The 16,268-nt window shown below is 39.3% G+C and overlaps 1 protein-coding gene across 13 annotated transcripts in view; it reads left to right on the forward strand.

The window, feature by feature from the left end:
- Positions 1-16,268, forward strand: part of RAPGEF2 (Rap guanine nucleotide exchange factor 2) — a 256,095-nt gene that overhangs the window by 111,906 nt on the left and 127,921 nt on the right. For 3 of the 13 annotated variants that reach the window (XM_084972185.1, XM_084972191.1, XM_084972186.1), the window contains exon 1: positions 13,694-15,065. The exons of the other annotated variants lie outside the window; for them this stretch is intronic. In XM_084972185.1, coding sequence (XP_084828311.1) covers positions 15,055-15,065 — 11 coding nt within the window. In that variant the 5' untranslated portion in view covers positions 13,694-15,054. Of the gene's footprint in view, positions 1-13,693; positions 15,066-16,268 lie in introns of those variants that run through there. 13 annotated transcript variants of the gene reach the window in all.

Below are 16,268 nucleotides of genomic sequence, written 5' to 3' on the forward strand. Positions count from 1 at the left end.
ATGCTGCCCTAGGATAAAGTAGAACTCTTATCTGGAGTGTATTTTGTGTTCTTGAAGCAACATACAATTTATAGTTAGGTTTTTCCTTAAGTCTTATTTAAAATAAACTCAGTGCCTTTGTATGATCAGCAGGATGATGAGCCGAGGTGACCTCGGAATACAGCAGAGGTTATGTTTTTCTCATTTAGGGACATGCCAGAGGGGACACTTGCCATAGACGAATATAGAAATGGTATAAATGGTGTGTGTTTTTCCAAGCCTCTAAGCAAAGCAGTTGTGGTTACCGACTTGTCCACTAAGTTGTGCCCCACTCATCTCTGTAACATGCTATTTACATCCAGAGTCCTGGTAGGTTGTTATATTAAGACAGTGACAATGGAGTTCCCCTTGTAGCTCAGCGAGTTAGGAACCCGACATAGTCTCTGTGAGGATGTGGGTTTGCTTGGATCTTATGCTGCTGTGGCTGTGATGTAGGTGGGCAGCTGCAGCTCTGATTTGACCCCTAGCCCAGGAACTTCCATATGTTGCAGGTGTGGCTGTAAAATTAAAAAACAACAACAACAAAGAAAAACAGTGACAGATGAGGATGGTGTGGTATCTGGAGAAAGGTGTTTTCCCCCCTCATTTTTTCAAAGGCATCTTTTGCAGCAGCAGTGAGGCTGGAAAGCAGTAGATGCAAATTATCTTAGCTGAAGTTGCAGGTTTAGAAATGGTTTTTAAGGAACATTTGGTTTTCTTTACACAATGGGCAGGTAAATAGCAACAACGTTTATCATCCTAATGTGCTTTAAATCAGTGTATTTAAGTAACAGTAAAAGAAATTGATGTATGCCTAAATTTTCTCAGTTCTAAAATTGCCCCACTCTACTAATGCTGAAGCCTAGTTATAGTAAAGTCACAGAATAATAACTTGGATTAATGTTATTTTGGGGCTGCCGATTTCCCTGAAAGGCTGATAATTCTAATTTAGGTGATAAGGATAAAGGCTTAGGCTGTGTTTCTAAATTTTCAACTTGCTGTTTGGATTTTTTGTTAGAGGAGGAGATAATTTACCCAGGCTTATTTTAACTCATGGAACCAGAGTCTTTTTCTACTATTCTATCAATCACTTTTACAGCTATTTGCAAGGAAGAAAAAGTAATACATGATATGTGTAAGACATGAAGAATTGTTATTATACAGACTCTTTTTGAATTTATGTTGGTCACAATCCCCAAAATCCCCACTCCTGCTAAAACACAGAAGCTGATTTTCTCCATAAAATTAATTTTATCCTAGAGACCTCCAAGGAAGGGCCTTTTGATAGTAATGATCATGCACACCTTATTTAATCATAAACAAATCATATTTTCATTGCTCTGATGGTAAAAAGCTTTCTGTATTTATCCTATACAGAGCAGGTGGTAAACAGTCTCCTCCTTCATATCAATGAATAGGGGCTGTAAGGTTAAAGGAAAACATACACCCAGGCTACTGGCAAACCTAGGAGCTTGGAAGATGCCCAGAGAAAGTTTGTACTTAAAGCTGGGAGCCAGAGGGGTGAAGGCTTCCAGTGCATGGCCTTAGTTCCTAGGTTCAGGTTTCCTCAGGTGGCAGACTTAGTAGGCAAAGCCATCTCTAGGGCACGTGTGTCATAAGAGAGCATGTCTGTAACTGGCAGAGGGACTGTCTGTGGGAATAGCCGAATGCTGAAATGCTGTCACAATCGAGGCTTGGTTCCTGGGCCCTTTTCCTATTTACAGGTTATTCCGTCTAATTCTGGAATAGGTTTGGTAGAGGTCCAATGTGAAGGCATATTTCTGTGTTTTTCCAACATTGGTTGAAATTTGCACGGAGCCCTGCTGTTTGGCCTCAGAGTTCTGGCATCTGCAGTAGATGCAAGGCGGTCCACTCCCTGCTGGCATGTGATTTAATATCACTTGGGGAGATGAGGCAGGCATATGTGCGACATCAGAAAATTGCCAAGGTGGCAGTAAGTGGTGCAGCATAAATTAGGATAGCAAAGACTGCCCCGAATGCAAAACCCCTTCAAAGACCGGGGTATTTGAATGCATGTGGATGGTCCCAAGGGTGGCACTTAAGGAAGTAAATTCTGAGTTGGGTTTTTGATTTATATTGTTGGGCAGTGATCGGGAAGGAAATCAGAACATTGTAAAGAGCATGAGTGGAGGATGACTATCTAAACATGTTTATAGACAATAGCTTGAGTAGGAGTGCGAGAAAAGGGCCGTTTGGGAGAGAAGTGCACTTGGGGGTGTGGCACGGTTTTGAAAGTGTTGGTGATGGTGTGTTATGGAGTGGCCAGTTTACAAACCTGCATCCCTTGTGGAAGGCCAGGACTGAGGGCAGCGAGGTCTCAGGTGATGCTGGCAGGTGTCTGGAAGAAGGGTGGGCGCCGCGTACTTGTGCCCTGGTAGCTGTGTCCATGTACAAGTAACGCCTCTCTTCCATTGATACCAAATAAACCCACAATTTAGAAATTAAAATTATGCTATGGTACTCTCAATAATCACATTTTAAATTAGAGCTGGCAGCTCTAATGAGGAGAAGTGGGGAAATAAGACATTTAACTAATCAGTTCTGAGAGGCTGAAATACTGTTCTCATTACGATTCACGTGACAATGAGCTACTTGAGTCTAAAAAATCACAGGCCTCCTTTCTGCTTGCCAATGCTTTGTGATAAGTTAATTGATCTCTCTGAAAACTTGCTAGTTTTTTTTCAGTAATGAAAGAGGGTGGAACAATGGAAGAATGCTTCAGTGGTCTATGTGGTAGGGACTAAAAACAATTAGATATTCCTTATTCCATGGAAAGAACTGTATAGGATTAGAAACTCATGTTCTGGAAAGTACACCTCTGTTATGGCATGTGATATAGTGCCTAGTTAGAGATGGAGGATGGCGTTTAAAAAATAACTTGCTGGTGAATTCTGTTAAAAGTATACCTTGTGGACATCCAGTGTATGCAAAAGGTGTGAAGAGAAGTGAGGATCAGAATTCTGCACAAATTGTGCACCCAGGTGAGATTTACCTCCAGAAACCAGCAGGATCACAGCAACGGCAGCACGGACTTGGCATGGAGGGGGAAGCGTGGTTGTTGAAGAAAGAATGGGGAACATAGAAAAATAAAAGGACAGCTATAATCATCGTAAAACTGCCTCACCAAAGGTTAAAAATAAGGTATTGGTCTTACCTTGTCACATGGGTAGATATCAGTGACATCACAGGGTTGACTGAGGTGGTGCATCAGCTTTTCATGATTTTCTTACAGGCAGCACTAATATTTCTTTGAAAGAAGAAAAGTCTCCCTCCTACCCTCCCTCCCTTCCATAAAACTTTGTTTAATTGTCATCCAGAATGACCTAAAGTCAGTGGGTGACAGAATTAGTAAGGGCTGCCAAGTTATAAGAACCACTTTATTATACATTATTCTGTACAGTCCATTATCACCTTATTTTGCAGAAGCAGGTGACTGGGGCCTGTAGCTGGCCAGTTAATGAAAGTAGTTGTTTAGGCCGGGGGTGGGGGGTCATAGAAATGTAGTTCAATTTGATCTGTACTCCCAGTTATATGTATAACTGAAAATATAATCAGATTAAAATGTATACCTGTAGGCATAAAGGTGTGTGTGCAAGGGCCAGTCCTCTGGGACTTGACTGTCTCCCCTCAGTCTTCTGCAGTTTTCCCCCACATGCAGCCCAGCAGCAGTAAGAAAACTGACATAGCTGTATCAGATCACCAAAGTGTCTACTTCATAGGTAATGTGATTATTAAGTCAAACAGATAGGTATCAAGAGAAAAGGGTGAATGCAGTGTTCTTTTAAAGTATTTATTGGTTGAACCTAGTTACTAGGAGGAACATGTCTGGATAACTTTCCTATCGCAGGAGAATTGTTTACCAAAAAGGTGATTGAAGTGACGAGCAAAATGACTGGGACTGACTTCCGGGATCACGTTATCCTTGCTGTGTTGCTAAGGGAGTCGGGGCGTGGGGCTTTCTCCTCTGTCCTCTGCACTAAGTCACCCACCTGTGCTTCCTTCTGTTGCATCCCTCTGTCTCACTCAGGCTTCTGTCAAGTGTCCTTCAGGGCCTCCCGTGCCTGCCTAGACACGGCGCTGACACAGAGAGGTCCCACCCTCTGTCATCAAAGCCAGGTGATAATTGTTTTGAGAAGGGGCCTGTTTGTCCACTGCTTCCTGGAGCATCCATAAGGTGAGACTAGGGACAGCACCATGGAGGTCCCTTGACCAGAACAAACGAGTCTCGGTGAAGTGGAGCTTGAGGTGGAGACGCCGTGAAGATGAGCCCTGATGAAAGGGAAATGTAATCTTTTCCAGAAATTTCACAGTGAAGAGGAGCAGGGGAACGGGGTTGGGAGATCAAGAGGGCTTTGCCTCTAAAAGGAGAAGATTTCCTGTTGTGGCTCAGCGGAAATGGATCTGACTGGAAACCATGAGGTTGCAGGTTTGATCCCTGGCCTCGCTTAGTGGGTTAAAGATCCACTGTTGCTGTGAGCTATGGTGTAAGCTGGCAGCTTTAGCTCCTATTAGACCCCTAGCCTGGGAACCTCCATATGCCATGTGTGTGGCCCTAAAAAAGCAAAAAAAAAAAAAAGCAGATGCTGGTGCGTGTTCATGTGTTTATGGAATTGACACTCTAGAGGGGGCTGTGTCCAGGAAGGAAGGAGGATGGAGCAGAAGTGGGTGAAGCCCACGAGCCAGGGGGTGTTGGCTTGGGAAAGAGGGAGAGGGTGCCACCCTTCCTCTAGGCTTACGGTCAGAGCTACAGGTTAATGGGTAGGTTTGGGTAGGTTTTGTGGATGTGGAGTTTTGGTGAGAGAGAAGTTGTAAAACAGGAGTGTTGACTGCCCCCTGGATATAGTCATGGACATGTGGTTATCTGGTCATCTGTGGCATCATCTCCCACCCCCCAGCAATTTCAAGCTGTTTGGGGGCAGGCGGCAGTGTGTGCATTGTCAGAGCACTCAGTAAAGGGGAGAAAGGAGCAGGGCTTGAAGGTGTACCAGAATGCTTTTCTGTCTCTCATCTTTTAATAAACAGCTTGCCATCTACTCTAGAAATTTCTTTGAGTCTCAGCTCTGACCCCACTTTTCTCCCCTGACAATTTTTTTTTTTTTTTTAAATAAAAGCACTTCAGAGTTAGAAATGACCACGTCTGTCAAGTCACCTGCCTCCATTACCACTGTCTGTGCCTTTGTTAAATTGTCACCTGCTCTGTTAGAGCGCCCCCCTCCCCCCAGCCACCTGTTTTCGGGGTTTTTTCCATAGTGAACCCATATCATCGTGTAAAAGCACAGACTTTCTCTTGTTGATCCCTTGCATGATGAGCTTAGATGACATTCAGCAGCCAAACAGGTAAAGTCCAGCTTCCTTAGTGAGACATGGGGGCAGCTCAGAAAGAACATCTGTAAGCTCACCTTGCCCAGCTGCTTCTGTGCCTGGGACAGCCACCCCGTTGTTGGCATCTCCCTTCCTGCCCCCTCAGTCCTCCTAACCCACCGATGAAAACCACATGTTTTCTAAACATAAGATTCTTTAAAGGCAAGGACTTTATTACTTATCTTTGCTTCTCTAGTGCCTAGAACAGAGCAGGTATTTAACAAATATTTGTTGAATCATATCGGTTCAGGATTATATTTTTAATATGTCCCTCTAAAAATCACCTTTAAAAAAAGTTTAACAATATTATGCTAACGAACTCCCTTTTAGAAATTACTTGTAATAAGCTATAATTTATTGAAAGTCAGGTTAGCATAGAGGAGGAGGAGGAGAGTCAGGAGAGAATGGGACTGCAGCATGATAGAGGAAGGCATGCAGGGAGCCTGGGCTGGGGCCCTGCTCCATCTGTGGGGTGCAGGAGAGGGGAAAGGGCAGATAGCATCTTACTGGGTATTGTTTGCTGTCTGTATTAATTATGGTGAAATTATTAATTTTGATTGCATACCACAACTGCATAAACAGAGTAGGAGCTATGTTTTCTCTCCTCTAGGAGAACCGTGAAGGTCCAGTCCAGGACAACTTCAGGCTCCCATCCTTCTCTGCTCAGAGCATCCATCAATGTCACCTCAGGGCACAGGATGGCTGCCAGCCTCCAGCCATCACCTCTGCATTGGGAGCTAGAAGTAGGGGGAAGACAGAGGAGCAAAAAGTTTATTTCCATCCTTGAGACAGATTTTCTTTTCATAGCACATTGTCCAGGTGAGGTCATATGGCCACTTCCCGCCATCCAGGAGCCTGAGACCTGTTGTCTTTTATTCTGAGAGACATTCTCAGAATAATATAAAAAAATCCTTCTAAGGAGAAAGAGGAAAGTGTATATTGAGCAGGTGGCCAGCAGCCTCTGTTATGTATGCTCTGAGGTTTCTCTCACACTCTTAGAGTGTGTCATCTTCCTTTACCAGACCCTCCTTTTCCTAGACCTGTGCCATGTTCCTTTGCCCTTAAGTCATCTGTAACCCCTTCATGTCCTACCTGAAGGTGACACAAATCCAGGTAGTCCCATGACACACACACATGTAAGGTAAACACATATAGTAACGATGTTAAGGAAGGAGTTCCAAAGAAGGCAAATTTTGAAACAAATATGAGTTTGGTTTGACCAGAGTTGATGATATTGAAGGGAGAGTTATGGTTGCACCTGATGTAAGTATATCCTGTGTTAACTTTGAAATAGAGTAGATGTCTAAATTAAAGGAACAGAGTAAAATATGTTAAAAGATAGAACAGGATAGACTACAACACTCCCCGTTTGGGTATTAGCTGTGCTTTCTGCTTCCATGGAAGGCATCTTCATCTTAGAAAGCTAAAGGGATTTTAGCATCTTTTGGACCTCCCCCCCCCCCGCCCCTTAAGCCATGTTCCCACGTGATGCCTGATGCACAGAGTAGTACTGTTCTCTAGAGAGGGAGCTCAGTGGCTGAGTTGGGAATTTGGTTGCTATAACTACAGCTTTGCAGGTGAGCTGTACCTGTAAGTCAGACTTTCGTCTTTTGTCGTCCTTGGAACACTGGCGTTGGTAGTGTCCTTACAAGGTAAGTAGCCTTCGAGGAAGGTCTCTGGTATGTTGGTGTGTAGAGTTGATGTGGTAAGCACAGGTCTCTGATGCTTGAAGTCTTCAGTCAGGGAATTTGCTAACTATGCCCTTGTGTAAATGAGTGTGTGAGTTCACCTTCAAAGTCCATATTTGCAGAGATGGTCTGATTTTTCTTGCAGAAGTGAATATTACATTTCATAAAGGTTTTATGGGTCCAATGTAAGTGTGTAAATGAAATACAGTATAGTTTTTCTCTGTGCAATGTTGGGATTGATGAGTGTAAAGTAACTCTGAACCCTTGTTTGTGCAGTTATTTTGGGAAAGGCTTGGTTTGGAGGGATGTGTGGATTACTCTTTCACCTGTATGAATTCAAAGTGTCTTAAAATACATAGCAACTAAATTTGTTTTTGTTTAAAGAAGTATACTTTCAGTATTGGGAACACTAACAGAAAATGGTAAGAGTAAGGCTATTACTAAGAGAGAGATTGCTATATGAAGCAAATTATACTTGGTGAAATTGGAATGTCTTTATTAAAATAAAATTTCCAATTAATTATACTTCTGGGACCCTCTTTTATTTTACTATGAGTTACATTATATATAAATTATATTATGTATATAAATATGTATATTATATATAAATTATACACAACAAATATATAAAATTTATATCATAAATTATAGTTTATACATTAATTATAAATATATAATTTAACTCAGTAAAATACATGTTATGATTATAAAATTGCATCTATAATATGTAAGTATATATTAAATAAAATCATATTTGAATGTTATTCTGTGCTGTGTACCCCCACTTTATTTTCTAGATATACTGAAATTATTTAAAAGTAGTTCAAGAATTAAGAAATAGTTGAAATAGACTATGCTGTAGGTGCAGCCCTAAAAAAAAGAAAAAAGAAATAGTTGAAATAAAGTAGTAAAATAATAGCTTAGACATGTTATCACTGCCTTTTTAAAGTTAGAATTTAAATAAATGTGGGTTTAAAAGCTTTCTGCTTAATTTTATTACTGATTAGAATATTGAACTGCAAGTTCTAAATATTAAAAAAATATTTCTTTAGATCTTTTAGTACACATTTATGGATTTACTAATGTTAAATATTTTTTCAATTAAATATAAAATATAACTTCTGGTATTGAATGTACATGTGTAGTAGAGCTACATAAACATTAAATAACTAGAAGTTCTTAGTTCTTTTATCTACAATTTTTTTTTTGAGTCAGATATTTAAGGATATGTTTTACTTTGTCTTTTTTGATGTCTTAATTTACATTTTATAACTATAAACAGCTTAGTGTGTCAGTTTCATTAAGATAACTGTTTTTACTTAAAACATTTTCAGATAATTTTAAAAATAAGGGCAGTGGTGGGAGTTCCCTTGGCACAGTGGAAATGAATCCAACCAGGAACCATGAGGTTGTGGGTTTGATCCCTGGCCTTGCTCATTGGGTTAAAGATCTAATGTTTCTGTGAGCTGTGGGCTGGGTCACAGACAAGGCTCTTATCTGGTGTTGCTGTGCCTGTGGCATAGGCCAGCAGCTGTTGCTCTGGTTAGACCCGTAGCCTGGGAAATTCCATATGCTGCAGGTGCGGCACTAAAAAGTAAAAAAAAAAAAAAAAAAAAAAAAAAAGGGCAATGGTCCAAATCTGTTCAACACTTTCCTATATTTTATTATTATTTTTTTGGTTCATTAGGGTGCATTTAGAAAACCACTATTAAGTATTCATACTTAATTCAGTTTTATGAATAGCAAGACTATTTTTATTTTATCAGTCTAAATGACATCCAGGATGTGCGTGTATGTATATATATTATATATAATATATATGTCAGAAATTTTCTGCTGCCATTGTAGTTTATTTAGTCTAAAATTATAATTAATTGTTACTCAGAATCTTGAGAACATTTCAGTTTACCACTTTGTCATTTGATTTTGTATTTTAACTTATATAATTTTGGGAACACAGCCTGAAGTTATCTGTGAAGAGAGTTTTCCAGGTTTTATAATCTTTATCTTATTCAAGTGAACTTAAAAAAATTGAGGTATTATTGACATATATTAAGTAAACTCTTATATGTTAATTTTATGTATAGTTAATTTATATAGTTAATTATATGTAGTTCATGTGTATATATTTAGTTTTGCATATATAGTTAGTTTTGTTCATGGAAGCATCATTGTGGCTAAGGTAAAGGTTTTTTGATTATCTATGTCAGAGTATAAAGTAATTATAGTCCTTCTAGTACATGGAGAAGAGCTGCCCATAACGACTTAAGCCCATGAAATATGTGTTCACTTTTCCAAGAATGTACTTGTGGGACAAAAAGTAGAAAAGACTTTGGATTAGAGTCTTTGTATTTGCAATAAAGATGATTAGGGGATAACATGAAAGGTAATTGACCAAGTGGAGGTTTCCAAATGGGGCTTATTATTGGAATTGCCTGCTCGGGATGGGTGCCCTACCGAGGCCCAGACCCTGGAGATGGTCTGTCGCTGCAATCTGGACTGGACCTTAACACCCCACTTTGCAGGGCTTACAAGCAAGTGGTTAGTCAGATTTGAACTGTGCAGCTGGGCCAATGACTGTGAAACCAGGCTGTAGCCATTGAAAGTTTAAGGTCAATAGAAGGGGGGACTCTGGTGGTTCCAGACACTGGGACCCTGTCTCTGTGGCCTTGGTGTGCCGAGGCCCAGGGCCTGACGAGTGTTTTCATGGAAATGAAAGTTGATGGAGCACTGTGAGAGTAATTTAGGAGACTGGTTGATGGAATTGAGTGACTGAAGTTATAGAGAAGGGAGAAAATGGATTGAAAGATGCTTTGAATTTGCCTATCTGGCAGGGGAATGCTTTTGACAGCTCTCACCAAACCTAGAGGGATTGCCAGGGGTGGATGTCAGAGGGGAAATGGCTATTTTGATTTTAGGGCATGTGATGGGGTTCATGCTTTGACAGACAGGAGAACTACAGGAAGTAAGAGAAGATATAATCTGAATATTGAGTCACCTGAAGAGCTTTGGGGATCCGGTTGGGTGGGGGAGGGTGGAGTGGCAGGTAAATAGGGAGACTACAGTAGAGGCAAAAAAGAAATGCTTAAAAGATCAGAAGGCTATAGGCACAGACTTTGACAACTAAAGTTTTATTGCCCATTTCAGTGTAGAATTACCTTTTGTCTTATTTTAAGCAAGTCATGCAGTAAATTCAGTTCTTATGTAAAAGAGATGCCCGATTTCATAAATCCTATTGCATTTTGTGAGGTAGTATTTGTCTTTTATAAACAATTTGAAAATGGTGGTTTGGGTTGCTTCCAATTTTCAGCTTCTGTCAACATTCATGACCATCTTGTTTATGGGACATATGTTTTCATTATTTCTTGAATGAAGACCTGGGAGTGGAATTGCTGGGTTATGTGCTAAATGTATATTCATCGTTATAAGGAACTATCACACAGTTTTCCATAGTGGCTGTAACTTTTTGCATTCTCACTAGCAGTTTTTGAGCGTCCTGGTTGCTCCACATCTTCTTCAACATTTGATATTATCAACCTTTTTCATTTTAGCTACTCTAGCAGATGTGTGTTAGTAACCTCACTCTAGTTTTATTCTTTTCTTTTTTTGGGGGGAGGGTCTTTTTAGGGCCACACCAGTGGCATATGGAGGTTCCCAGGCTAGGGGTCAAATTGGAGCTGCAGCTGCTGCCCCAGACCACAGCAACACCAATGCAGGATCTGAGCCATGTCTACAACTTACACCACAGCTTACTGCAACATCAGATCCTTGACCTACTGAGTGAGTCCAGGGATTGAACCTGCATATACTCATGGATCCTAGTTGGGTTTGTTAACCTTTCACTCTAGTTTTATTATGTATTTCTCTGAAGGCTGGTGTTGACAATTTTTTTTAAATTATTTATTTTTATTTTTATTTTTATTTTTATGGCCACACCCACAGCATATGGAGGTTCCCAGGCTAGGGGTCTAACCGGAGTTACAGCTGCCTGTCTACAACAGAGCCACAGCAACACCAGATCTGAGCTGCGTCTGGGACCTGCACCAGAGCTCACTATACCACAGCTCATGGCAACGCCAGATCCCCAACCCACTGAGAGAGGCCAAGCATCAAACCCACAACCTGATGATTCCTAGTCGGACTCCTTTCCCATGCACCACAATGGAAACTTCTGTTGAGAACTTTTTAATATGTTTATTGACCATTCATGTACTTTCTTTGATGAAGTGTTAGTTAACCCATTGGAAATTTTTTTTTTTAAAAATTGGATTTTACCTTTAAAAAAAAAAATTGAATTGACTGTCTCATTTTTGAGTTGTGGTCTTTATGTATTCTGGGTACCATTCCTTCTTTGGATATATTTTGTAAAATTTTCTTCCAATCTTTAGCTTGCCTTTTTCTTAACTCTGCCTTTTAAAAGCAAAAACTTTCCACCTTAATAAGTACATTATGTCAGTGTTTTATAGTTTGTACTTTTGGTGTCCTGTTTAAGAAATCTTCTCTTAACTTGATGTCATAAAGATTTTCTCAAGTTCTTCTTTTGGAAATTTAATAGTCTTAGCTCTTCCTTTTAGGTCTGAAATACATTTTGATTTAATTTTTGTATATGGTATAAGGACTGAGGTTTGGTTTATGTTTTTCCATACAGATATTCAGTTGTTTCAGAATCATTTATTGAAAAGGATATGTTTTTTTAATCCATTACTGGCACATTTGTTACAAATTAATGGACCATATTTTTTCAGGTCTGTTTCTGGACTCTTTCTTTTGTTCTATTGATCTATATATCAATTCTTTTACACTGTCATTTGTGTAGTGTTATAGTAATTTTTGAAATCATGTAGTATAAATCCCTAACATTGTTCTTTATCAAAATTATTTTAGCTCTTTGCCTCTTCTGTATCTTTGCCTTTCCATATATAATTCTAAAATCAGCTTGTCAGTGTCAAATGCTTGTTAGGATTTGATTAGGATTGCACTGAATTGATAAATCAGTTTGGGAAGGTTTACTATCTTAACAATATGGAATCTTCTAAACCATGAACATGGTATATCTCATAGTTTATTTAGGTCTTCTGTTATTTCCTTTTGTAGGGTTAAGGACCCTTTTGTAGTTTTTAATGTCCAGGTCATGCACATACTTCACTAAATATATTCCTAGTATTTTATTTTTGATGATAATTGGTAAGTTTTTAACTATCTAAGTCTATAAGGGCAGATCTGAAACTGGTTAAACAATATTGCTAAGACTACTTATTGGTACAATTAGAAGGAACAATTATTTACAAAATAAAATTATTTAAAGTAAAACAGTTACTTACAAAATAAAACAATATGGCTTGTGAGAAATGTCTACATTTCATGTAGATGAATTAAATAGACATTTTATTACTTGATATCTTTGTAAGAAATTACATGTGTGTGGGTTTATGCTTTTCCTTTTTTTTAGAAATGTGTTCTTTTAACTTGTAAGAATTTATGAATGCAGTATTACTCAAGTGACATGAATTATCACTTTGGTCCTATCTTACAAAGACATACATGCTGTTTTAATTTCTTTTATGGCATATGCTGGATTTGGGGGAAGCTGGTTGTTGGGTTTTAGTGCCATTCATAGAAGCCTCTAAGGAATATCAAATGTTTAGTTGAATACCAAATTTGAGATTTTTGATTCTTAAGATCAGTTCAGGTTCTTACCGGTTAAGGGCCAATCTGAACCATTCATTTAAATTCATCTTCCATTTTCCTCATTAACACGTTACAATAGAACTGTTCAGGTATTTCTTACTGCGATTATTTTACCTCTAATGAGTTTTATAAAATTGGGTCATTTTAAAATGAGACCTTGGGGTTTCATTCATCTCTCACACGGCAAGCATTGCACAATGAAGTGGGGAGTGTTTGATAGGCATTTTGGATGAGACGTGTGTTTAGATGTTGAGGGGGAAGCTGTTATGGACCATAACTTTTATACAGACTGATCCGCTGCCATCTGCATACAGAGCCGTTTGATCAGCAGAGACCTGTCCGTGCCACTGAGTAGACTGGTAGCAGATCAGTTTAGCTGAGCTGTCCTCCAGCCCTTGGTCACGAGGACATAGACACCACCATCATTACACTCCTATCCTTTGCTGGTTAGATTGTGGCAAGAGGGGAAAACCGCTTGCTCTCTTCACCCATCCAGCTGAGGTAAGAGCCACCTTTTTTTCTCTTGAAGGGAAAAAGAACAGCAAAAGCAGCCTTTTTCCACTTTGCCCATGTTGTTTTGATTTAAATTTATGCTGGTCTTTTCCATGATAACCCTTCAAGCCAGGTAAACAGTTCAGCATCCCTTGGGTGGAGAGCCTTGCTGGGGTGAATTTTCGTAACAAAATTGCATTGCTGAGCACATCTCAGCATTTGACCTTGAAGACTCAGAGGCAAGCAGACACTGCAGATTTCCCTACTTGCCCTTGACTTGGGAGAGTGGATAATGAACTAATAGAAATTGATAAAGAGTGTCTGTCAAGCAGCTGCTGAGGTCAGGAGGCTGGTATGCGGAAACAGTGCCCGTAGGACAGGCAAAACTCAGCCGCAGCCAGGAGGGGCGGGTGGGTCTCCGGAGCAGGAAATGGGCCAGGAGGAATGTGGACTCCCTGCGAAGCTGGAGAGAAAGCACTGGGGATGGATGGGGAGTGCTCCTGGCTGCAGAGGCCCAGCTCCTGCAGGAGGCAGCGCCCTTGCTGTTGCTGCTTCAGAGGTATTGAAGACAGTGCGGGTTAGATTTTTCCTAAGGGGTTAAAATGCTAATAGCATAAATATCAGATGCTCAGTACCTCTGTAGTTAGACCACAGGCTACTGAGGGTTGAGCAGAGTGGGGAGAACACAGCCTGGAGGCCTTTGCTTGTCATCTTCCTCTTGAGCTCTATTTTTATAAGCAGAGGTTAAATGTGCAGATTCCCTGAGCAGAGGGACGAACCCCTGTGCATCTGTGCAGGGTGATGATGGTTAGAATATTCCTAAATGAGCCTGAAAAGAAGCTGTATGTTTAGTTTTCACGAACAGTTACTTCGGAAATAGGAGCCTGTTCAAGGCCACACTTTAGGAACAGTTTATATGAGTCACACACACAATTTATATTCATATTTACAATTCACACACACACAATTTATATGCCTTCTTGTTTTGAATAGCTGTTACTTTTTTTTTTTTGCTTGTCTGTTAATGAGTGAGGACAGACTATTTTTTAAAAGAGTAAATGCATTTTTATGATGTCTTTTAATTTTTATTTATTCTTTATTTTTTTATGATGTCTTTCAAACTTTCCTCTTCTCTTAAAATTTATTCCTGTGTAGTCTACTGATTTTTGAGAATGGAATTGATGGCATCAGCAGTTACTTGTTAGATTTTTTTTTCTTGATGTTAATTGCTATTCTGCTCTCTAAAGACAATGTTATGTGAATATTTTCATAAGTCCTAAATTAATAAATTGGCTTTTGTTTAGAGGCATCAGTCCAGTCATCTGCTTAGATTTTTTAAGGAGGAAAGTACATTTTAGTAAATGCTTCCATTTTCAAGAAATGAAGATATGAAAAATTAGTATCTCGGAATATTACATTTTTCATCATTTGGTAAATTAGGATTTTCCACCAGTATAATTTCAGTTGGATAGCTGTATATTCCCTTCACTGGTTAGAGCCTGACATGGAAAAGTTTACATTCCAATATTGAGGAGTTGCATTCCACTGGGCAGTTCTGACCTACAACAGGAATGTGGAGGCCCATCCCAAGGGCAAGTTTAGGGACACTGACAGAAGAGGCTTCTGTGCTCAGCGACTGCCTTTCCTGGAAACTCATGCTGGTAGAAAGTACCCTCAACTCAGCTTGGATGGGGAAAATGTGGTCCCAGAAATACAGGACAGAATGGCCTAATCTCAGAAAGAGCCTTCAACTCCCTGTCCGCTGAATCACAGCCTGTGGACATTTATGAGAACTAGGTAAGATTTCATATCTGCAGATATCTGTGCTTTCCTGCTGTGAGCCTTGAACTTGAAAGAAAGTTTATCAGGCTATTAAAGTCTTCCTCTCTTTTACATTATATAGAAAATAATTACTTTTAGCCACTTCTTTGCATATTTTTGGTACTGTCAGGTCGTTCCATTTTACACCTGTAAAAATACAGAATTTAGCTTATTTCAACTTTAGGAACAATTTGTAATTTTTAATTTGTTCTGCACAAAAACTTAATGGGAATGAAAATCTGGATTGTTAAACTCTTCGTGGAGCAGCCATTCCTAAATTAGTTTTATTGAGGAAATAGGAGCATTTAGGAATAATCTGCTTGTTATGCTATAGGTGGTCTTTTCATTAATTGTTTGCTATGTTTATTTGTCTCCTTTGTTGTTGTTGTTGTTGATCCAGAGTAAGCCTGCATCACTTTTAGTTGTCATCTTTGGTTATTTAGTGTAAGGTTGTAAGGACATTCTGAAGTTACATTGAGGTTTCTAGTTGAAATCCAAGTGATGCAATGTATTTTTATAGCACAATTTAGGAAGACTTAAATAGACAATAGTAATGAAATGTTCATACTGTATAGAATCAGAAACCTATCAGCATTCTATTTCTCCCTCTTTCTAACTTTATGGCCTTTTTTGAGAAGCTGGTGTCAAGTATAGAAAGGCTAACAGGATTTTAAATATTCAGACCAAGCCTTGTTGATAACTGTTACCTACATCTTTTTTGGGAAAGATAGTTGTTATATGTATGTATTAATATTTGTGTCTTATACACAGATGTGTGTGTACATAGACTGAAATTACCACAAGACGGGGATAACTGAAACAAAATTTAAATTCAATGTTAAAAAATAAGCTATGTCACTTTAAAAATTAAGGCACTTAAATGTTAAAAATATCTCTGTTTATCTTGGTATGTAGTGTTACGAGTGCCATTTCAAAGGCGCAGATGTGCCAGTAGTGGAAGTTCTGGTAGCAGCTTCCTGAAGAGGTTTGGTTTTTATAGATTTGATGTTCAAATCTTTGACTCTTCTAGGTCATCCTCAAGCTCTTGCTGGTCATTTGTAATTTTGCTGAATTTGAACTGCCTTTTCAATTACAAAAGCTGATCTGTCTCTTTCACTGAACCAGCTAGTGAGTGAGCCTAGCCAGCCTCTGCGAATCCAGCTCTCAGCAAAGCTCTGC

This window comes from Sus scrofa, chromosome 8, assembly GCF_054392235.1.
Source record: "Sus scrofa isolate SSC_HxYL_T2T_F1_AM1 chromosome 8, Sscrofa_HxYL_maternal_Yorkshire_Landrace_v2.0, whole genome shotgun sequence".
Lineage (NCBI taxonomy): Eukaryota > Metazoa > Chordata > Mammalia > Artiodactyla > Suidae > Sus > Sus scrofa.